The 24,501-nt window shown below is 39.9% G+C and overlaps 1 protein-coding gene and 1 long non-coding RNA gene across 2 annotated transcripts; both read right to left on the reverse strand.

Annotated features, from left to right (window-relative positions):
• Positions 1 to 3,901: 3,901 nt before the first annotated feature.
• Positions 3,902 to 11,625, reverse strand: renbp (renin binding protein). Its single transcript, XM_034696690.1, is given in 13 exon segments — positions 3,902 to 4,214; positions 4,462 to 4,549; positions 5,021 to 5,152; positions 5,252 to 5,427; positions 5,610 to 5,691; positions 7,724 to 7,951; positions 8,553 to 8,737; positions 10,598 to 10,599; positions 11,190 to 11,229; positions 11,232 to 11,265; positions 11,351 to 11,427; positions 11,528 to 11,583; positions 11,585 to 11,625. Coding segments are annotated over 13 exon segments (1,212 nt in total). The 3' UTR covers positions 3,902 to 4,143.
• A 2,919-nt stretch (positions 11,626 to 14,544) lies between these two features.
• On the reverse strand, positions 14,545 to 21,422 carry LOC117822066. Its single transcript, XR_004633123.1, has 3 exons — positions 21,132 to 21,422; positions 15,583 to 15,684; positions 14,545 to 14,930 (listed from the first exon to the last, which is right to left on the reverse strand). It is a non-coding gene; the product is annotated as an uncharacterized LOC117822066 (long non-coding RNA).
• Between the last annotated feature and the right edge of the window lie 3,079 nt (positions 21,423 to 24,501).

A 24,501-nucleotide genomic window follows, 5' to 3' on the forward strand; every position in this document is an offset into this window, starting at 1 on the left:
ACTAAAGACCTGATGGCTCTCACTGGCTCATACGATAAAAGCAAATCTGATAAATAAGAAGGGCCAAGATCATTAAGAGATTTAAAAACCAATAAAATAATCTAATAGATACTGGAAGCCATAATAAGTATACATGCATAAAAAAAGAATAAAGTGTAATCATATATGGTTAATTTGGGTACTTAGACATAAGTGACACATACGTATAAATGATAACACCAACAATTCAGATTAAGGTTCATTAAGATAAATGTTAAATATTACATATATATTTGAAAGTTATGTTAAATGTTATATGTACAGGTGTATAGTCTGTAAGATGAATAAAATTAGAAGGTTTTACTTTACATTAATTAGAATTAATATTTTATTTAGATTTCTAAAAAGTTATATCTTCTGTAAGACAAATATAATTTGTAATAAATACTAGATATTTAGACTAGAAACAGTTTCATGTTGAGGTTTAACAAAGATAAGGAAGCTGACTGTATGCTTTTCAGTGTAAAGACAATAATCTGATATCCACTAGAGGGATATTTAATGAGCTTGTACTTCTTCACACTCCTTCTTGGGGACTAAATACATATTTCCAAATTATTTTTACATTATGCCATTGTTAGTAAATAGTTTTTTTGCCTACTTGTTCCTCTGTACATTTCTTTTTACATGTTCTAAATACAGTTTTAAACACACCATAATAAAACAGCTTTGTTGCAGTATTGTTTTTGTTAACCACGTAGCCTACCAAAAACTCTCTCCCAAGCTAAATAACGTTTTACTAACATACTATGGTTACTAATCGTCTCTGTCAGTTTCTATTTCTCTGCTCACTTTGAAACATTAGTGTCGATGTTGAACCCTGTTTGAACCCTGGCAGCTCTTGAACGCTCCTTACCATTTTGATGGCTGCCGTCAAAACACCAGTTCCGGATCCGCTTCGGAGAGTTTTTGTTTGTTGTTCTTTTGTCCCGAAAAACACTCAATTTACAGATGAGAACGAAAAAGTTTAGTGATGGGTGTAGTGATGGGCAGGTAGGTCGATTTAAAAATGTGACGTTTTTATTTATTTTAGTGCTGATATGGATTCAAGCTGCGAGGCTTCAAACTCAACTTCAAACAGCGACACCTAGTGGCTGCGGAACGCTTACAATAAAGCAGGGGTGTGAAACATGCGGTCCGCGGGCCAAAACCGGCCCGCAAGAGGTTCCAATCCGGCCTGCAGAACGACTTTGCAAAGTGAAAAAATTACAGAGAAGACATTAACTGCAATTTTTCAATAAAAGTAACTATTTCAAATTTGTCCTCTGGGAGTCGCATAAAATCATAGTGCTGACTAGCTCACCTGAACAGCGAAAATAGATTACTTGCAGTTTGCATAATCCGGTTGAGATTCATAAAGACTTTTTAGAGCACTATAAGATGGTCCAATTAGCACTAAAGTTGAGGTATATGTAAACTTGTCACAGCAGGAACGATGGATCCACAATCTTCGAAAGGGGCCACATATCGTGTGCATGCTTACTATACATGTGCATGCGTTACAGGTGCGCTCCGTCACTACTAGCACTAGCACTACACCCCTTCATGCAACTGTCCAGCTAGCAAACTGTTCATGCTGGAGCAGGGGGGTCTATAATAGTCAACTTTACCTACTTCATTATTATAATCTATCTGTTCTTTTGCAGTAAACATTACGCTCCGTGTCAGGTGATTAGGAAACCTGTGTGTTTGGTGTGTTCACAGCAGGTTTCAGGGCTTACAGAATGTAATATTTGGCCCCACTATGAAACTCATCATGGCGAAAAATACAACAGCTGTTTTTGTAGAAAGACAGTACATTAAATGTTAGCATTTTCATAATGTACTTTGCTACAAAATAAAGGGAAACATTTAGAGTTTTCATTATTTATAGGTTATGGTTATGATTTTACTCCAGCTCACTTCTGATCAACTTGGGCTGTATGTGGCCCCTGAACTGAAATGAGTTTGACGCCCCAGCCCTAAAGACTTAAGAATATCTCCTTTATAAATATAAATATGTTCAAGATCAATTCAATGAATTCAATCACCATTTATCTTAATCTGTGTGGCTAGTTGGGGCTTAGTTATTTGCTTTACCAGCAATGGAGATGCATTGACGTTATTTCTAATAAACAAAAAAACCCCCCCAAAAAACAAAACAGAAGCTGTATAGAAAGAGTTTAATCCGAACATCACTCATCACAGAAACAATGCTTCACAAAAGCTCTTCAATTACCTGACATATTTCATGATATTTGCATAAATCACATAAAATCAGCTGTAAAGTATGTTTACAAGTAGAAAAGGTACTGGCCAAGCATGTCACTAACACTAAAACACTGCAGCATTATTTTTCCCTTTTAGTTCATCAGCACGTGACAGTCACTCCTGGAGAGTTTGTGAATAAAACAGACATCTAGCAGAGCTGCTAAATAAACGGTATAAAATGGAATGAATGAGACATAGAGATACACTCTTTCTAAAAGGCTCACTGTGTTTGTGCAAAAGGCACGTTTTTATATAAAAATATTGGTTTGATTTAACTCATCATAGCGATCACCCCTTATGCACATGATAAAGGACCCTTATATGGGTATTTTATGCTGCTCTCTCTTGTCAACGGTACAGTTTTGGCTACAAAGCAGCTTACAGGGAGGATATCAACAAACAGATTGGATAGACAAGTGCAAAGAAAAAGAAATTACAGATAATATGTGATATAGCACAGTTAGAAAAACAGACATTAGATATTCTTACATTATGTTGAATACAAACAGCCGCTGATGACCACAAGATAAAAAAAAAACTAATTATGTATCAATGTTGTAATGTTTCTTTCAACCAGCCTCATGCTGACGACGTGTTTTTATGAAGGAATCAATAACTCTTCTACAGAGGCTCTCAGCGGACATCCATCCATACATTTATTTACTCCAGTGTCCCGTGATAACTGGTTGGATTCTTGCATGAGTAGTTTTTGATACACTTGCACATCAGAAAATAACTCACAAGTTTTAAATCACAAAATAAACTTAAAAATAGGCTCAACCATTGACTGTATATTAATTGGACAGACAGATCAGAGTTATCTCAAGTGGGTCCAGTCCTCAGGTGGGTCCAGTCCACAGCGTTACAGATTCTTGTGTGAAGCAGACACTCAGGGTTCTGGAATGTTCAATGACTCTTGTGTTAGTGTTTGTTACGTTCCCTCTCACCGTTCCTCCTCTACTCTGATAATCTGGTGCACACAGCACTGTTGCAGGAGCCTCATTGGTTACCCTTGTTCTAAGAATTCTGCCTGTGAGATCAAAGCCAGAGTTCTAGAATTCTGCATGTGAGATTGAAGGCAGAGTTCTAGAATTCTGCATGTGAGATCAAAGCCAGAGTTCTAGAATTCTGCCTGAGATCAAATGCAGAGTTCTAGAATTCTGCATGTGAGATCAAGGCAGAGTTCTAGAATTCTGCATGTGAGATGAAGGCAGAGTTCTAGAATTCTGCATATGAGATCAAGGCAGAGTTCTAGAATTCTGCCTTTGATCTCAGCATTCCAGGAGAAAAGTAAAAATTCTGAAGAAAAGTTGGATTGAAGTTAATTCGCCTCTGCCCTCTTTCTACTTTATACCCCCTTTATATAGCATCAAATAACTAATTCAAAGTAAACTAGTCAGAAACATGAACACTGTGACATAAATCAGCATGATAAGAAACTATCTCCCTACAATGACAGAAACGATCTTTGACAAACAATTTCATAATTTGACTAATGTCTCATATGTTAAAATGGTAGAGGTTGGCTTTATATATACACTGCAGCCAGTCAGCAGGGGGAGCTCTGAAAATTTTGCCTTACAGTCAGTAAACGCTTGTCATGACCAACCCGTTGTTTTTTCTCTTTATTTCTTTAGCACAAAAAAGTAAGCTTCGTTATTCCCAGATAATCAGAAAATAAGTGGAGCCCTTGAGAAAAATAACCGGAAATTACTTGTTAATCACAGGAAATTGAAGGGATGCCTGTCCACTGAGGGCTCCTGTATGTTTGGTCATTAGTGCAATTCTGCTTTCTGACCTGACTCTGTAACCTGGAGCAGTTTTAATCCCTGTTTTATAACATCCGTGATGTTCTCAGGGCTTAACCAGCAGATCATCCAAGAGACGCTCACACATGTACAGGCAGCGAGGAACGTGGAAGAGCCCTGAGGAGAAGAAGAGGTTCACATGTTTTACAAACACAGGAAAACTCAAATTCAGTGAGAATTCAAGGAGAACGAAAGGAGGAGCAGCTAAAGACTACAAATGCTGAAGCTAACCCTCCTCATCAGCTAAGGACCAAGACTAATTGATATATTCAGTCCTAATCCTGATAAGAGTCATCACGTCAACTGAAAAGCTTCAAAACAGGCTGATTTTGAAAGATTTCACTTTGATAATAAACGTTCATACCTTTGAACGGCCCTCCTTTCATATCCAGAGCTACCTTCCCCTCTTGTGTCAAATAGCCGAACCACTCGCCTCCTTCAGCATCAGGAAACTGCAGAGAGTCAGACACATGCAGAGTTAACCAGCTTTACAGTGCACTAAAGAACACAGAGGTAGGTATCTGCCATTTTTAAAAATGTATTTATTTTCTGCACTTTTTTAGTGCGCTGCAGGCGGAGGAGCATGGATGTGTTGCATCTGAAAATCGTGCAACATTGAAGCACTCACAGTTTTCTTATTATTACGTACACTTCCAGTAATGTTCGGGTCAGAGCTCTTTTATTTATAGATATTTCTCCCTTTCTCAGATACCACAGTTAAAGACAGACAGGAAGTGTGGGGAGAGAGAGGGGATGCACCAAATCATGCTGGGAATGAGAATCCACCATGCAACAAGGACTGAAGCCACTGCACATGCTCTAAAAAATGAGCAGAACCGTTTCCACCAGGTTGAACTTTCTTACCTCATATATCCGTACTTCAACAAAAACGAACTATCCCTACAAAAGAAAAGAAAACTCACATGGCTAAATGTGTATTCATAAACTTGAGAGAATCTCTGGAGCAGCTCTGGTCTCTTGGTTTGACTGTAGGCCATCAGGAAGGCAATGAGAGCTTCACAGTGAGGCCACCACAGCTTCATGCTCCACTCCAGCTGATCACAAACACACAAGCATCCAAACACATGAGACAACATTCATAAACAATATATCATCACAAGCTAAGCTAAGCATCATTTTGTACTCTGTCTCACCTGTGTGGGGCAGTGACCATCCACGTCGAGGAAGTAGAAGAGGCCTCCGTGCTCTTTATCCCAGCCGGCCTGATAAGGAAGCTCCACAAACTTGTTAATGGCGGTCTGCTGGAGCTTCATGTCCCCTCGCTCTGCACTGAACTGCAGCAGGAACCAGCCTGCCTCCAGAGCGTGTCCTGAGTCAGCACCAGAGGAAATATGGAGAATGCTGAGGTAAGCAAAAAAAACTAAAAAAGAAAGAGTACAAGATTCACCATGCTCTCACTGTGTGTGTGTGTGTGTGTGTGTGTGTGTGTGTGTGTGTGTGTGTGTGTGTGTGTGTGTGTGTGTGTGTGTGTGTGTGTGTGTGTGTGTTTACCTGGGTTCTGCTGCCGGCCCTGGCAGCCTGGCAGCTCTTTTCCCTCCACTGATACGTTCTCTAAAATAGCCGTGCCGTCTCTCTGAGTGGAGTTACAGAAAGAGAAACAGAAACTGTGATTTTAATCTTCTTAAATCACTGAATGGAAATGTTTCTTATGGAGTTGGAGTGAATCTGTAACGTCTGTCATCTGATCTCAAGGAAGGACAACTTGTTTACAACACATGTTCCATCCAAACAAAAACATGAGTAAGAGTTGTGTTTGATTATCTTTGCTGCTTTCTTGCAACCTATTTAAAGTTCAGAAATAACTGGTGCATAAAGTGTTGTTGCATCAATAAAACTGATGGCCAGAATCGTGTTATTTTCCTTAAGGAATTTCAACATATCTGCCTATCTTGAAAAGGGCTTGAAATGTTTTTTACATGCAGCATTAAAGACGCAAAACAAGAATGACGCTTGGCTCATGTCTGAGGACCCTACAGCTAGCACAATGACACTGCTGAATGCTTAAGGCTGCCGAGCAGGTAGACCTACCTGTGCTTTAATCTGGCTCATGCATGTGTAACTGAGCTGTGGATACATGTTCCTTCATCATAAATGTTCCACCAAATTTATTTGGAATTATCTACCAGTCAGGGTCCAGGAGGCAGACACCATCTCTACTTTTAAGAGTAGGCTTCAAACTTTTCTTTTTTTCTTTTGATAAAGCTTATAGTTAGAGCTGGCTCAGGCTTGGACCAGCACTTAGTTATGCTGCTATAAGCTTAGACTGCTGGGAGAACTGACACACGGGGATCCTGTCTTTCCCTCTCTCTCTTCTGTCTGCCTGTCACTTACTTTAAATCTTCCTGTCCCATTAAAGTTACTAACCATAGACCTTTATGGAGTCCCTGAGCTCCCTTGTCTCGTAGGTTCCACTGGATCTCTGCCGTAGACGGCCTAACATGAGTCTGGTCCTGCTGGAGGTTTCTGCCTGTTAAAGGAAGTTTGTCCTTGCCACTGTAACTTGCTAAATGCTGCAAAGTGCTCTGCTCATGGGGGATTAAGATGAGATCAGATTGAGTCATGTCTGTAAGATGGGACTGGATCTTATCCTGTCTTGATGTTGGGTATTTGTTAATAATATAACATAGACTACGGTCTAGACCTGCTCTGTTTGGAAAGAGTCTTGATTTGGTGTTATATAAATAAAGATGAAGTGATTGATTCATCCCCTGGGCTCAACACAAAAGACTCTTCTGTAAAACTATCTTACAGAAAGTACAAAAGAGGTGCAGCTCTTTGTAAAATTAACAGCTATTTGAAAAAAAACCTTGGCTCCACCTGAATATTAAAAGCCTCTAATATCAGCAATCAACAGATGAGGACAGCTGCAACAACACTAAGGTAAAGTAATACGGATGTTTGCTGTTCATGCCAGGTGAGCCTTACTTCTTGTTCCATCCAGGTGCCATCTTTGGTAAAGTATCCATGATTTTTCACACTGTTAGCAGTTAGCTTTCCAGCTGCAGTAGTTCTCAAAGGTAACCCCGCAAATAGCAATCTTAGACCCTTTCTCACATGCATTCCTGACAGTGTCTAGAAAGTTTCAGGGAAGCTCCTGATGTAAAAAGGATGCAGTGTTTCCAATAAATCCTACATGGCTCTAAGGCTGGGGTTGACACTATGACGAGAGCTTTTGCTTCCAAATCAAAGCTTTGCTTGATCAGACGTATTCACAGTATCAGTTTACGAGAGAGAAAGAACACACTGCAGGAGGGAGTAGCTTCATTACATGCACAAAGATCACACCATCACATTATGTATTGTCAACTCGCGAGTGAGTTTTCCTGACTTACCTGCAGGAAAAAGTCTGAGTAATAAATCCAGCTGTTTGCATTCCCACATGCAGCTCACCTGAACATTTTCAGGACATTTTTAGGAGTGCAGTGCATGTGTAAAAAGGGCTTATGTCTTAAGATCTGCTGCTTCTCTCTGCTGTGTCTACACCCTGTCTGCTGTGAAGCCAACCCTACCGCAGCTGAGACAGGACACAAGCTTTCAGGCATCCTGTGGAGCTCTGACAGGTCATGTTTGAGACAAAGCATGAGTCGTGTCTCTCGTGTACACACCTGGACGTGTTGTAGAATCTGTTCCACACACCAGCTTCCCAGCTCTCTGTACTTCTGCACCACCTCCTCCACCTGGCCTTCAGTCAGCTGCTGCACCAGACACAACAGCATCATGGGAACCGCCATGCTGTTGGTGGGAACGTCTCCAGGGAGCTGCGGCCGGCCCAGACCTGACGAGTCCTCCCGAACCCAGAAGATCAGCTGCTCCATCATCTGTTCGGCCTCGCGCTGGATAACACAACGGGAGGAGAGATGTCTGTCGGAGTCTGTGTGTGTGTGTGTGTGTGTGTGTGTGTGTGTGTCTGTTTGTGTGTGTCAAACGTGTGAGACAGTGTGTTCAGACTTGTTTACTACCAAAAACCAAACCAAACCAAACTCCCAGTATGATACAGCCTATTTGTGATGCCTTAGTAGTCTGAGTAGTGTTGACCAATCACATATTAGCAGGCTTTGGTTGTATGGAGAGCAAAAGCAGGTAATTGTAATCTTAAGATGAATTCATCGTAGTTCAACAGTTAACATGTTCCTGTTATTTGTGGATCAAATCTTCTGTGATGTGTCACACTAAATCAAAAATCCATGTTTCCAAAAACAGGGAACTCTATTTCAACATTGATTTCTGTTCATGCACCATCAGCATGAATCCAATGTAATAGCTGTTTTAGCTTACACAACTGGAGTTTAATGATCGTTAAGGACGTTTTTCAAGTTTCAAGTTGTGGGAACTTTCTTATCACCCCAGAGCTGTCATCAAAAGGCTTCCTAACTAGCAGAGTAAAAAACCAGAGTTAAGTCCAGATAAAAAATGGATTTAAAGGTGTGTTTGTACCTGCATGTCCTTGTCACCAGTGACTCTGCTCAGCTCGTCCATGGCCAGGATGTAGAAACACTCACTGAATATCGTTCTCTGAACTTTCACCGCTTTACCATCTCTGGTTAAACAGAAGGCACATTTCCACTGACCGCTGCTGCTGCTGCTGCCGGACACACGAGCAAACTTTCTGAGGAAGGATCCTCCTGAAATACATAAACACAACCACGTTAGCTTATGGTTATAAACATTTATGTACGCTGTGAGGATAAAACCCCTTCAAAACATAAATAAAAAACACAAGTTGCTTATTAGAATGACTCTTATTCAGACAGGTTGGGAACATGTATGCACTTTTTACAGCTTTGTGCTGACATGATAGAAAAGAGTCAGAAAAAAAACACAACTGGGACCAAAATCTGGGTCACAAGACTGAAATCCAATCTACAGTTTAGTACTTTTTATGCAACATATCGAAGATTTTCTTAAATATTGGCAGAGCTAATACATTACTATATTTTTTTTTTCTTTGTGTATGCAGGGTTAATTTGACAAATAGCCATGTCAAGTGTGCTGAAAATCAAAGATGTTGCACCCTAAACTTGAGTTAAAGCTCCTGTGAGGAACTTTCTGTTTGTGTTGACTTTGGCGCCCCCATGTGGACTAAGTGATCTTGCTTATTTCGTCCCGTACATGTGTAAATTATGTTATCTCCTCCTGCTTTCAACTAACAGTCCAACTATTTCCCTCATTAGGAATATTTACTGCAGAAAAAGGGTTTACTTGACTTGCTGTCAAACACTTCACCTGACATCTATCCTCTCACAGCGATTTCAGGCTTTAAAATAACAAAACAGAAAAGATCAATACTTTTTCTAACACCTTGTTTGCGTTTCTAGGTCATAAAGAGGCATCACTGTTTATTTCAGTCCATTTCATGACCACGCAAAAACTCCTCACCGGAGCTTTAAGTTCATGTTTTGACCTTATTAAAAAGTACCTATGCTTCTCTGTGGGGTGGTTCGACTTTTGTCATCCTTATTCTCAGAAACCTTCCACAAATATTCAAATTAATCACAGGTTAAGCTAAAAGCATGCCTGTTTTTATTCACCCCTGAGCGGGTGCCCCGATTTGTTGTTCACTCTGTGGTGATGAGCAGGAAGCAGAGCAAACACTCTCCTCTCTGTCATTATTCACTTCAGTCTACAAACAAAGATGGCACTGCACCATCTGTTGCACTAATGCACGGACAAACATGAAGCCTCAGCTAGAAGACACGTAAGCATCCAGACTTTTTATTTTTTTCGTTTTTTTTATGCATTTAACGAGAGGACAGTCGATAGAGGCAGGAACCTGGGAGGAGAGAGATGAGAGTGACATGTGGCAAAGGGTGGAACGTAACCTCTGTACACTTCACTTGCATATTATCCGCAAAGCCCAAACTCCAGGCAACAGACTTTCAAGGGAAAATATACCAAACAAGTCAAGATATTTTAAATAATTTGAAGAACTGCTTTTGTGCCTGATTTGCAGAATATAACTACATTAATGTTCATTTGCAGACATTTTCAGGGGTGAATTCTGAAGACTATGTGGGGTACATGTTGTAAAAATATGATGTTTAAGACATTAGACAAAAGAAGAAGCCCTGCTCTCATCGCATCCGGATACAAGACCGTGTGGAGCAGTATGATCTAAGTCTAAACTGAAGTCTTTATTGAGCTGATGTTTTAAAACAAGCAGCAGATTATTCTATAAAATAAAATGCATTTATTTAATTTGTGTAAAATGTGCATGTGTCTGTGCTGGAGGGTCTACGATGTTTTGATGCTAACACTGAAGTTGTCTGCAGAAAGGCCGATTAGAGAACGTTCTTATTGAGAAAGCTGAGGAGTTTGACGCTGAGAGGTCACTTGCTTCCTTTATTCTTCTTTGAGTTCATTTTTCAATGTTATGATCATCTGTACATTTGACAGACTCTGTGCTGTTAATAAAAGCAGGCAAACTTTGAAGAGAGACTGTTTGACTTGGTACGATCTCGGTCATGTTACCAAGCAGGCACCACTCAGAGGACAAAGATCATCCTGTAAGCGATCAGTGCTCTCTTCCTGCAGAGTTCAGACTCCTGCCAACCAGGAGTGCATCCATGAAAAGTCATGCAGTTACAAACCCAATGTCAAAAAGTCTGGACGCTGTGTGAAATGTTAGCCTAATTAAATATAAGGTTTAAATTATTTGCAATCCATCAAAATTAGTTTTAGATCAGCATTTTAAACATCGGCCCAACTTCTTTAGAGTCGATGTTGTATATTCATGTGTTACGTATGTTTTGATGTCTCTTTATTATGTGTACTTCCCATGTTATGATGTATATAGCTTCTATGGATTATTATTGTAAATGTTCCATCTCTAGTTTCACTGCTGGAGTTTATCTGTACTCTAAGCGGTCGCAGGTTTAAGATTAGTCAGCACATTGGTTTTGCTCTTAATGAATGATGCAGCCTGTGGTCTAAACAGAGCACACTCTTCTTCCTTTCCAGCATAGATTCTCCCCCTGACACTGAGCTCTCTGTTTTCTCTCATGCAGCAGGAGTTCAGTTATGAGTCTGCAGCTCATTCAGTAAAACATCCTCCTGTCTCTCGCTCACACTCACCCCGCTTTTGCTGCTTCCAGAATTTCAGGCCTGCGGAACGTTCCAGGTTCTGTAGAGGGCGACAATACATCCACACCTGTGAGAGAAACAAGACACAGTATTCACTTGACACCTAAAGAGCACATTTTACACAGTGCAGCTGTGTCACTGTAGAGGCGGACCTGTCTCCCCTGCAGCCAGACGTACTTCAGGTCATCGTATACCTTCCCGTCCTTCCCGAGGCACGTGAAGAAGCCTCTGAGAAAGAATGCAGAAACACAGGTTCATCACCGAGGACACAAACTCAACTCTGTGTTCACAGTTTACATGCAACTGATTTAATTTTGCGACGTAAGTACCATGGACGGTGTCATGAGAGTATTTCAGCCAGAAGTCGACCACACTGTGAGCTCTGTTGCATCCGCTGTCTCCATTCCTGCAACTTCTCCACAGACATTTTTCCTCTGATGGAAAACATGATAATTAATTGCAAATATTAAAAGTTTTGATGCACATTCTCTCAGAAAAACACATCACAGGACATGAACTGTAACTTTGAATCAAGTCTGCATGTAAATTCTAGAAGTGTGAGGAAATACCATGCTAGTTTTGTGGCGTTGTCACCTTACGGCAAACTGTATCGACTTGAAATTTAGTTTGCATGCAGAGATTTGATCTCTTTAAAAAAGCAGAAATTTAAAGTAGTGCTGACGTTAAAGGGATGTTAACAAACTAATTGAATAGAAGTGTCTTCATTTCATTACCTTCTTACAGCTTTGAAATATATGTATGAAACTATTACCCCTACATTGTGACCAAGAGGCAACCTCCAGTCTTAAATATCAAGCCCTTGGGGAAGTTAAAAACTGCAGTTCCTCAAGCATCCACTAGAAGCTGGCTGCAGAAACCCCCAGAAACCACATACACACTTATTTGAAAAAAGACAATCTTTACAGCAGGAATAAACACAGCCTGGTTCAAAAAAACCTTTGAATTTGAATAGCTAATTTCTCTATCAGAACACTGTACGGGGGATTTTTTATAACTCGTTACTTTTTTAAGATATTAAACTTAAGTGTTTTGCCTAAATAAGGGTGCAGCTGACTTGATTGACAGGCGGGAACACTGTAGCTATGAAAAGGCTAATGGCCCGCCTCTTTACATCACACTAGCTCGGACGAAAGTTAGGTTGTGTTTAGCATTTCCAAAATAGCATCCACTGATGATCGGCTTCAAAACAGCACTTCAGGAACAGATGAATGATGTCAAGGATGCTACATCCATTTTTTTTTAAACAATCTATCATTGTGACATGTATCGCTATGGCCAGATGTAGCTTTGTGTCCATCCTATCTGTGCCATTGACTTTATAAACAAGGATGTCGTCTCAGTGACGTTTTCCAACTCAAACCTCACCTGGACACAAAGAGGTGGGGCTGGGGCAGACTTTAGCCTCTGGGCTAATGGTTACAGTGGGCCCGCTTGTCAATCAGATGAGCCATATAATATATATATAGTCAGCTTCAGTTGGCACAGATGAAAACCACTGACCAGGCCAGAAGTCTGGAAGTAGTCATGGACTCAGAACCTGAGTTTTTAAAACTACATTAAGACAGTTACAAAGTCGGCCTACTTCACCTGAAGCATACATGAAGGGTGACAGGATGCATCTCTCAGCAGGAACTGGAAAACTTCATGCATGTATCTACAGTTGACTGGATGACTCAGAGTCTGAGCTATGCAGCTATTAGTTTTCATGCTCCATTTATCTGAATTATCTGAACAAACTCCCGATTCACAGCTGCCTTTTACTATATGTAATGATAGATCATTGTAATACCTGTTTTATTTCATCAACCTTCTAGTATGTTTGTGTTCTCTGATATTTATGGCTTGTTTTAACGACTTTTCAAAAGTTTTGCTTCAGTGTGACTGCTCTTTCCACATGAATGTTTTGGTGTCTCATATGAAGCACAGTGAATTGCTTGTTGCACTTGCCTAATATGCAAAACTTGTAACCTTAATATTTCAAATAGGCAAATCAGAGCAACTACATTTCCAGTACCAAGCTTTAAACATGTTTAAGTTGACACTTATACATGGTGTTAAGTGGACTTAAATGGTGTGTGCAGATTGTGACCTATTCATGTAAGTAGTGTACTGTAGAAACCACACTGTTTGACACTGTCCTTTGCAGCAGTTTCGGAGGCATTTTAATATACATATGTATACATTCTTATGCTTTAGCAACTCATAAAGAGGCATCGGTTGGTTTCATAACCAATCCAAATGCATACAGGAGCGATGAAGGCTTAATCTGCCATCCAGTAGTACAAGTTATTTTGAGCTGTTTGTTTGATTGATGAAGAGCACCGTGAAACCTTTCAATGTTGAAGGCTGCACACATAAACCGGATTATCAGTTAGCTACTATCTTGGTGCATCGTAAAATCAAATAATCCAGAGCCGAGCTTACATGTTTTCAACCTTACTTGTCAGTGCATGTCAGATATCCTGATCATTGCGTCGTTAAACTGTAATATAAAGCCCTCGTGCGGTCGGTGCAGGTTTAGTCTCAGTTAAAGAGAGCAGTAGCTTAAATGTGTCTCTGTTACCTGCAGTTTTAACAGCAGAACTCAAACAGAAGCAGACAGATGATAGAGAGAAACGGTGTTTACCGTCAGCTCCCTGGTTCGACCGTGCAGCAGCAGAGAGAGCGAGAGTGTCCCGGTGACTGCGTTCACTCTGCGGGTTCTGTTTGGGTCGAGCAGCCGTCATGTGACCCGCTGCTCAGCTTGTTTGTGTGTGGGGAGGAAGTGGGAAGCGAATCAGTCATGGGATCAGTGTGGACTTTTGCTGAAGTAAACGTCCCTGTCTATCGAAACTTAGGATTGTGCACACGAAGCAGAAAAAGAAGATTACTTGAATGTTTCAGAGATCCTGCAGGACAGAGGTCAGGATGGACCGGGTAACTCAGCCTGGATTATTTGCAACCAGTGGTTTGCCTCATAAAAACACATTATAAGACACACACAGTGTCCTACATCTATAAAATCACTGAAAGTTGATCTGGAGTCTTCCTCGTTTTCCCTATTTTTTACTCCTGTTGTCAAAGTGGTATCTCCTTGCTCTTTAAGATTTTGTCGTGTTCATTTATTATTCTCACTCTGCTTTAGTTTATCAATCAAATGTATTGCTTATGTGAATCCTAACCATGGGGAAATGTAAAAAATAAAGAGCTGTTTTTGCTTTTAATCACTTTATCTGACACCTACCCCATTACATAGTTTAAAACATTAGAAATTCTGATATAAAGATTGATTAACCCTCATGCTGATAATCATATTTCCTTCTTTGTCTTAAAAAGGCGCCGCGAGTAATAATTCACTTTGTTTCATATTGGGCTGAAAAAATTCTTACAGTAGCTTTAACATCCACAATCATTTATGAAACGAAAAAAAAGTTCCGGTTACAGAAGACAAACTCAAACCAGCACAGTACAGTCATGTGTTCTTCACATTGATATTAATAAAGGAGACTGAAATGCTCACTAGTGAGGATATTTTGAGGCAATCTTTGCTGCTAAAGTTGTCATAACAGGGAGATTAATATTAAAGCTCAATGTAAGGCACATTATCTGGACAAAGCTTTTACAGTTTTCACAGCAACCTCTAGTTGAGGGACAGCACAAATCTTCTGAGTGCAATTGGGATGATTACTAGTACTTGTTGAAGCTGCAACAATGGCCAGCTGCTGTAGACACCTGTGAGGAGTAACAATAACCAAAAAAGATCAGCAAATTGATACATGAAAACGATAAGTCAGATATTTTAAACAGATCTCTACCAGTGGCAGAAAGATACTTTGCAGTAGTACCTAATAACCCTGCCAGCCTCATTGACAAGTTTCTTTACAGGATTTATTTTTGTGGCTAGGTTACGATATTGATGCAGTGGAATGGAAAAAAAAACAGCATATTATTTCAGATAAAGGAGGAAAATGTAATCATTTAATGTCCAGTTTTAAAATCTAACTACTGTATTACAAAGGTGGAGGTAGCTATGCAACATTTTATTACGAGTCAAATTTTTCCTCAGGGGACAATAAAGCGTATCATATCGTTAATATAGCATGCAGCTATCTTTCTACCTAACACTGTGCAGGATAATGTTACGATTGCATAAAAATTGTATGTTGTAATTTTCATTGAATTAATGAACTTGATGAGAGGGCACTGGTTTAGCTCAGAAGGTAGAGCTTGTACAGACGCAAGAGTCCTCTATGCACTGCTCGCAGAATTAATTCCTGGTCCCCACATGATTTGGTGCATGTCTTCTCATCGATGAAGTAAATAGAAACACCCCCAAAAATAATCTAAATATAACAAATGTATATATGACATAGACAGGGCTTACCTTAACAGCAGGGTTATAGCCATTTTGAAACGTTGAAAATACACATTGTAGAGGACAAGGTTGTAAGGGAAGAACCCATCTGTGTCCTCTGAATCTCTGCATCTATTGAGAGAAAACATAGAATCATTTCTTCTCACTTACACAACTCTTTTTCACACACATTCAGTCCTAACACACCTTTCATACAAGGTACTTCAAAGCATAATGTTGTCTTGCAGGTAGAGCTCTGAAAGGCCAAGGTTGATCAATACTGACAGTGGCAGCCTGTAACCCTCCGCAACAAGGAGGCCAGTAATTATGAATAAACACAGACTTGAATAAATAGCGCACACACACAAACACACACACCGACAACACACACTCACACCGACACACACACACACACACACACACACACACACACACACACACACCACACACACACACACACACACACACACACACACACACAGAGAGAGACACAGACACATACACAGACACACAGACAGACAGACAGACAGACAGACAGTGCAATACTAGGAACTTTTAAAAAGCACTAGGATTTCTGCTTCTGCAACCTTCTCCACTTTGAGGTGCATGAGGCGCCCTCTCGTGGAAGGTTTGTGATTTGCAGCAGCTTGCTTTTAAGAGCCCATGTATTGGGCCCAGTGATCAATTTCTATTGTATTGATGTATTGTGTCTTGTTATTGTGTTGTTTTTCTGCTCCTTGATCTTTTTGCTGAGCAGTTACATTACAGGATCCTGGGGCCAGGAGTAAGGAATGGTGGTCAAATAGAAGTGAAGTATTTTTGCTATTTTTTTTTGCTTAATGATTTTAATGTATCTTTCCTGTATATGCTGTTTGTTTGTGTCTTCTTTCTCTAGTTTTTTAGATACAGTTTATGAGAAGCCTCTGCATTCCAGGAGTTCCCATTTTGACACAATTTGGCCCAGGGATCAATGTGTATTGTATTTTGTCTTGTTGTTTTGCGTTGTTGTTTTTTTCTCTTTGATCTTCTTCAGAGCAGTTACATTACAGGATCCTGGGGCCAAGGTTGAACAGGAGTAAGGAAATGGTGGTAAAGTAGAAGTTAATATTTTTGCTTTTTTTATATTTTCACAATTTTAAAGTATCTTTTCTGTATACTGTTTGTTTGTGTCTTTTTTTCTCTAGTTTTTTAGATACAGGTTATGAGAAGCCTCTACATTCCAGGATGTCCCATCTTGACACAATTGGGCCCAGTGATCAATGTGTATTGTATTGTGTCTTGTTGTTCTGTTGTTTTTTTTCTCTTTAATCTTTTGCAGAATAGCTAAGGATCCTGGGGCCAAGGTTAAACAGGAGTAGTGAATGGTGGTAAAGCAGAAGTGAAGTATTTTTCCTATTTATATATTTTCAAGCTGCACTCTTAATATGTCCATAGTTTTGAAGAGTTCCTGCAGTGTCTCTCACAAACCAGCAGATGGCAGCGTGGACAAGTCCTCTGTAACATGACAACATAACAGCATCAGCTTCCTTTACGACCTCTCAATAATCATAGACTGGGGGTGCATCTCAAAGCTCTAAACGTCCATCCTCGCGTCTCTTCCTCGCGTCTTAGTCCCGCCCACCAGAGATGCGAGGAAATGAAACCAGAGGAGAGAGGAGATTTGTATTTAGAGAAATGAGACGTCCTCTCCTCCGGAGCGTCACGTGAAGCGACGTCGGTTTGTGATGACGGCTTTAACAGCTGTTTGTGTCTGCACACATATTCACTGTATAACTCTGATAAATATAAACAGTAACAGAGCTCTGTCTCTGTGTTTACATGTTTAACACACACTTGCACATGATGAGAATCAGCTCTCTGTTTATTCTGTCCTAAAGCATCACGGATCGATTCACCGGTAAAATGCCTCATTCTTAAATTATTTATTACTTTAAGGGAAAATAGAAACCATGCAACTCTTTTCAAACCCTGTGCTCATTAATGATCAGCCTCGTATGAAACTTTATTAACCTGACTGGAAATATAACAAGTGTTTTTACTAACAGACAAACTTTACTGTCAGACTTCCCTTCATGAAGAAAACGAGAAGAAATGGGGAAAATAACAGGAGGAATAACTGATCATTGATATATATTCTATCAATAAACAGAGAGCTGATTCTCTTCATGTGCAAGTGTGTGTTAAACATGTAAACACAGAGACAGAGCTCTGTTACTGTTTATATTGATCAGAGTTATCACAGTGAACATGTGTGCAGACACAAACAGCTGTTAAAGCCGTCATCACAAACCGACGTCGCTTCACGTGACGCTCCGGAGGAGAGGACGTCTCATTTCTCTAAATACAAATCTCCTCTCTCCTCTGGTTTCATTTCCTCGCATCTCTGGTGGGCGGGACTAAGACGCGAGGAAGAGATGCGAGGAAGAGACGCGAGGATGGACGTTTAGAGCTTTGAGACGCACCCAGGAAAAGACTTCCGCAAAGTCTGCTCTCGTGTTTCCTCGATTATCCCTCCTCGGATCAGTCTCCTCGCTCCTCGCTCCTCTCTCCTCTAGCAGCGTTTAGAGCTTTGGGACGCAAGTTAAAATGGCGCGACTGTAAGTACTTCCGGTTCGACCGACCGAGGAGCGAGGAGAGGAGACTGCAGTTTAGAGCTTTGAGATGCACCAGATGCACCCATAATAAAGAGTAAGCGCCGCATCGACCGCTACTACCTATTGGCGCTGACGAGCCGTGGGGCCGCTATCTTGGTCCGGTCACCTGCTCCACTCAGTGTAATCTGTTTGCAGGCGGAATTCAGTGTCAGCGCATTTAATCAATTATAACTCGTTGAACACTAAACTGATTTTCATGCAGGATTTTTTTCTCTGCAAACCGTCATACATCTAGGTACCATACACGACACATGGGTTGGCATATTTCCATATTCATAGTGGACTTAACAGTGATAGAATATTCTGATATTGATATATGTGATGTATGATAGGTATTTTGCCGCACAGTGCTCTGGCATCTTGTAGTATCTGCTGCTTCTGTTTAGGTTCCAGGTAGGATCATGAGTAGAATGACCAGACCAAGATGGCAGCCGTATTTCTTGCGCCCCAGCAGCCATGCTGCGTCTACTCTTTATATGCCTATGTCATTACTTATCATACAGGACAATACACAACAGATGATGTGAATGATAACCAGAGGGGTCTCAAAACAAAGAACAGTCAAATCAAACATTAAAGCAAAATATAAAAACATATACACATATATTATAAAAATTCAAACATTCAAAATAGATAAACTATTAAATAGAAATACTAAATAATTATTCAATTAATAATTGATTGAATTAGTCATTTAATTTAGTTAATGTGATTGATACAAAAAATTATACAAAATATGTCAATATCAAAAATATATAAGAATATATTGCAAATATATTTAAAATTTATTAACCTAACCCCCCCAAAAATGAGGGCTGAACTTTGCAGAAATTTCCGATAATGGTCCTTAACTTTAAAAAACAAAGGTGCCTGCTTCAGTTTGTTACCAGACAATCATGTTTTTACTCAATTCCTAACTGAACACACTGACGCACACATACAACGCACACACTCATGTATGTAGCCCTATAACACAACAGTTTTGGCACAGCTTTCACCCTTCCTCATTTAACTCTGGGGAAATAGCCTGTATTACATCATATAACAGCAGCCAATCAAAAAGCTGCACTTAAGTAGATATGTATTAGGATTTAATTAATGAATTAATGAACACAGAGTGGCTGATTCATGAGGAAGATACAGGACAAATGTATGATGGCCCTGAAGGGCAAAACACATTTTAAGAAAACACAACATTAAATGAAACATATACTGTATTCACAACAACATGTCAACATTACAGGAAACAAACAACATTATATGTTGCTTCTTCTTCACCTTAGCCAGGTTCATAAAGCAACATGTGTCAAGATACTTATAAGGGGCTTTGATTTGTACCAATTGAGTGGTGTGGGCCTCAGTGACAAAACCCTGAGGTTATCAATCACTAAATGAGCAGGATAGGCCTCCTACATTCAAAAGAATCACACAGAGCATGAAGGAAAATGGCCTAAACTATCCTTATGATGGCTCTATTCTGTGGTTAACAGAGCATGATAATGACTTTGTAGATATTCAATTCAGTTTTAGTGGTATTTTAATGCCTAGTCAACCAACAACTGAAAACCACGTATTATGCCAATTCTAATCATTTGGCCACCACTGTATATCAGTATATAAAAAAAAGGGAAAAATGTTGCTGTCTGAAGTAAAAAGACTGATGCTATTTCATCTGAGGTCTGACACCTAACTCTGAGACCTGAGGATGTCCTAATATGATGGCTACACCTCTGGGAGTTTAGGCTACATAACATGTGTATCTTCTGTCGACAGATTCCTTTATTATTTCCAATCTCCTCTTCTATCCCTTCCACTCAAATATAAAATTTGTGAAGGGACTCGGCTGAGTAGTAGTTTATAGAAACAGGGAATGACGCCAAGCTGTCATGTTCGGGGGTGTCAAATTGGAAAACAAGAAGTGTGACCCTACCCTTTCCGTTGTCTGTAAGGGTGTTGTGTTTTCTGTAAGGTCATTGTGTATACTGTAATGTTATTGTGTTTGCTCTTCAGAGCCATCGTACAAATGTGTATGGAGGACATATGAAGCCTCTACTCTGTATCAAAAAGACACTGGATTCATCACCTGTCCAAAGGAGAGGGCTGTAACTTAAAAAAAATCTCTGATGAAGTCAAATGAATCTTTAAAGCAGACAAAAAACCTCTTTTAAAAAGATAAGATAAAAATAAAGAGGTCTCAGCATCTAGTGGAGCAATTGGCTGAAAGTATAATCTTATTATGATCAGATATGTCAGATGTTCTGTTGGTTAATGAAAAGAATCAAGGCAGGTTTTAATAACACATCATGGACGTATCCGTTGTTTGTGATAGAGGTATTGCAGATATATTGGAATAGTGACTCAACAGGGGAAAGTCTTATCTTACACATTTCCTTCTGAGGTGTTTTTTTACCGACACTCGGAATGGTTGACACATAAACTTGGTCAACAACCCAACCTGACACTCAGAATACTTCCACAGATCCAGAAGACGACAGGCAGTGAGATCAGACAGCTCTTTATTTAACCATACACAGATTAAATGACAGTGTGTGATTTTCTGTTTAGAGCATCCCTCCCTATTTCTTGTTCAGCCTGTTACCTCAGACAGAATGTCAGACGACTTACGCTACAAGTTGTTTGTGTGGCTCTGCAGCTATAACTGTGTTAATCATAGGTAAGTCCATGATTATTATTATTTACAGCCGCTAAATAATGCAAATATAATCTGAACTTTGTCTGGCATGCTCCCTCAGGATGCATCTCTCTTGTCGTCATGGCTTTCCCGATTGCTGAAATCGCGTTAGGTAAGTGCTCCTCAATAAGTCCCATTCCCCTGCATGTCCAGGAACACGCCAGGTGCCACTCAGTGTAAAACACTATTTCTCATTCTGTCTTCTGTGCTCTGTGTGAACAGGTGTGGCGTACCTGCACGACCTGTCCAGTAGCTCCACTTCTCCCGGTGTACATAATAGTTATAGGGGTATCGGTCCTGCTCATGATGGGAATGATTGCCGTTCTAAAGCTCTGTCCTGCTGTTGCCGAGAGCATGATCTGGAGTGTGTGCATCCCTCAGCCTGGTTCTGTTATTTTCATATGGTTCATCTACGGTAAGACCACAGTCCTCTCTGAAGTCTAGAGTCAGTTTCATCCTCTGGTATAATATGCAATATGTATATTTAAAGGTGCAGTGTGCAGTATTCAAAAGTTCAGTGTATAGTATTTAAATATGAAATGGTAGTATTTAAAGGTACAGTGTGTAGTATTTTAAGGTACAGTGGTAGTATCTACAGGTGCAGTGTACAGTCTTTAAAGTTACAGTGTGTAGTATTTAAGATACAGTGGGTAATATCTAAAGGTACAGTGTGTAGTATTTAAAGGTATTGTGTATTATGCAAAGGTACAGTGTGTAGTTTTTAAAGATGCTTTGTTTAGTATTTGAAGGTACAGTGTGTAGTATATAAAGGTACGGTGTGTTGTATTCAAAGGTACAGTGTGTAGTATTTAAAGTTACAGTATGTAGTATTTAAAGGTGCAGTGTCTAGTATTTGAATTTTAAGTGTATTTAAATGAACATTGTGTAGTATTAGTTGCATTTAATCAGAACAGACTTTGTAGAAATGTAATATATTGTTCATAAGTAGTCTTACACAAATATTAATCTCTTTCCCTCCACAGGGACTTACCTGGTTTATTCCGTGTATCCACCCAACTACATCAAGAGAGTCATCAACCCCAGACAGCTCAAAAAGCAGCCACTTACTCCACTGCTCCTGACTACACCAAGAACACCATTGATCCAAGGCAGCTCCCAACAACAGCCACTTTACTACTATGACCCCTGATACACCAAGAACACCAGCTCCAACAGCAGCATCTTTACTCCAACGACCCCTGATAAACAAGTCTAACTTCTCATCAGACCAGACCCAGAACCAGAGCCTCCGAGCTTTCAACCAGACCATGATGATCCCCAACACCAACCAGACCGTTGATGAATCTGATACAACTTTGGCTCTCGGCAGCAGCAACAGCACTCAGACGTACAGAGAGTACCTGAATGCACCACAAACAGGTGCTGTGGAGGCTGTGGCTTTTGCTCCATACTGTGACAGGACTCTGTATCTGTTTGTTTTCTGGACCACCACACTGATTTATGTGTCTGTGGGGAATCACCTGCTCATCTACATCTGCGAGTAGAGCATGGTGATACACCTCAGGTACACTCAAAACCTGAATTGAGACACAAACGAATCCATCTCAGAGACATTTAACACCAAATCAAAACCCTTCAAATGATCAGCTGTTCCTTTTTTTTTTTCCGACTGAAGCTGATTTAATAATGTTTCCATGTATTGCAATGTTCAGACCTGCTTACAACACATTTATCTGTTACTTCAATCAGTTTGAGAAAAAGAGAACTAAAAACCATCAAACTTCTCTTCAGTTCTCACTCATACCGGATGAAACAGAAGTGGATCTTTCTTAAGCACACGTTGATTAAAAGTGATTTCAGCTTTAAATTGAAACCCTGTGATTGAATGACACGAGGAGTTTTATCTTTTATCTCTTTAGGGATGAAAATCTGAAACTAGTGAAAGAAAATTTGATTGAGTGAGCTACAGCTCTGTCTCAAAAATAACTGTACCAACTGATTAATGTAACACTGTGAATATTTTAGTCACAGATGAATCAGATATTTATTAACTTTATGCAAAGCTATGTGAATCAAAAAAACCCACATACAGTAATGAAGGATAAAACTAACAACAAATATAAAGAAATAGCTTAAAGGGTATTAAGAACACATTGCTAATTATTTAGGCCTGGTATTAGAGAGGCTAAAATAAATACAGGTCTCCTTTTATTTTGTTGTTGATGTCTTAGAGAGAAGTAAATAGTTTTCTGTCATGTTAAACACCCTGCTCTGATTTTATGGCTTTTTAAACATGAAATAAAGCTGCTTCTTTGATATCTGCTTGTCTGGATTATTTGGTTGGGTAAATATCACATCTACAGGAAATCAAACAGATACCTATTTTTTCTATTTGTTATTTTATTAAATTAGTTTAACCAGGAAGTTCCTCATTGAAGAATAACATATCTCTTTCACCAGTGTCCTGACCAAGCGACACCCCCGCATGAAGCCCATGCAGAAGTGCTTAAAACAGCAGTTCATCGAGCGTCCACTTGAGGCTGGCTGCAGAAGCACTGGAAACCACATACACACCCATCCAAAAAAGACGACCTTTACAGCAGAAATAAACATGTTTACAGCCTGATTCAAAAAACACTTTTAGTCTGAATATCTAATTTCTCTATCGGCACACACTGTACGGGGGGTGAATCTTTTCATAACTTGTTGTTTTTGAAGGTATTAAACAAAAAAGTTTTGCCCACAGACTGTATAAATAATGGACATTGTATCCGTGATGTCACCTGCTGTTTCTGAAGCGCTGTTTTGAAGCCGATAGTCAGCGTGGAGGCCATATTGGAAATGCTGAACACAACCTAACTTCTGTCGAGCTAGTGTGAGGTAAAGAGGCGGGCCTTTGAACCTCCTCACCAACAGCTACAGTGTTCCCGCCTGTCAATCAAGTCAGCTGGCCTCTCATAATAGGAAACAAGTAATCTTAATATCTTTGACATTGCCTGCGTAATGAAAAAATGAATCCCCATTACTGTGTGTTCCATCGAGAACTGAGCATTGGCTTTAAAGGTGACATATCATGCAAAATCGACTTTTTAATGGTTCTCTACCTGAATATGTTTCCCTGGCATGTCTACAAACCACCCGAGAATGAAAAAAAACATCCATTATGCCCCTGTTCTGATTTCTCCACCTTTCGGTAAATGTGTGTGAAACGAGCCGTTTCAGTCTTCCGTGTTTTTGTTATGTCACAACAAATATCCGGTCTGTCACGGAGTCAGAGCTCGGAGCTTGTTCAGCCCATAGACGAGTATAAAATACAACTCAATCCCTCCTCTGTTTTTCATTACCTGCACACGTGTGCAACAAGGAGCTTAGGAGGGAGGCATGCTAGTTGTAGGCTGTCTTAATAACACAAAGGTCGGTTTATTCCCCACGTCTGCAGATTTGAAGATCTAGTGGATGATTTTTATTTATCCATGGAAAGTGCTAGCGCTAGTTAGCATAGCTACATAGCTTCATGTTCGTAGCTGTGTACCAAGACACACGTTGACATACTAACAAATAAAACAACAAGAAACACTAAATCTGTGACCAATCGTTCAGAAAGGTCTTGCTGCAGGCGGCCTCTCCATCAGGATCAGATTT

The sequence above is a fragment of the Notolabrus celidotus genome, chromosome 11, assembly GCF_009762535.1.
Source record: "Notolabrus celidotus isolate fNotCel1 chromosome 11, fNotCel1.pri, whole genome shotgun sequence".
Classification (NCBI taxonomy): Eukaryota; Metazoa; Chordata; class Actinopteri; order Labriformes; family Labridae; genus Notolabrus; species Notolabrus celidotus.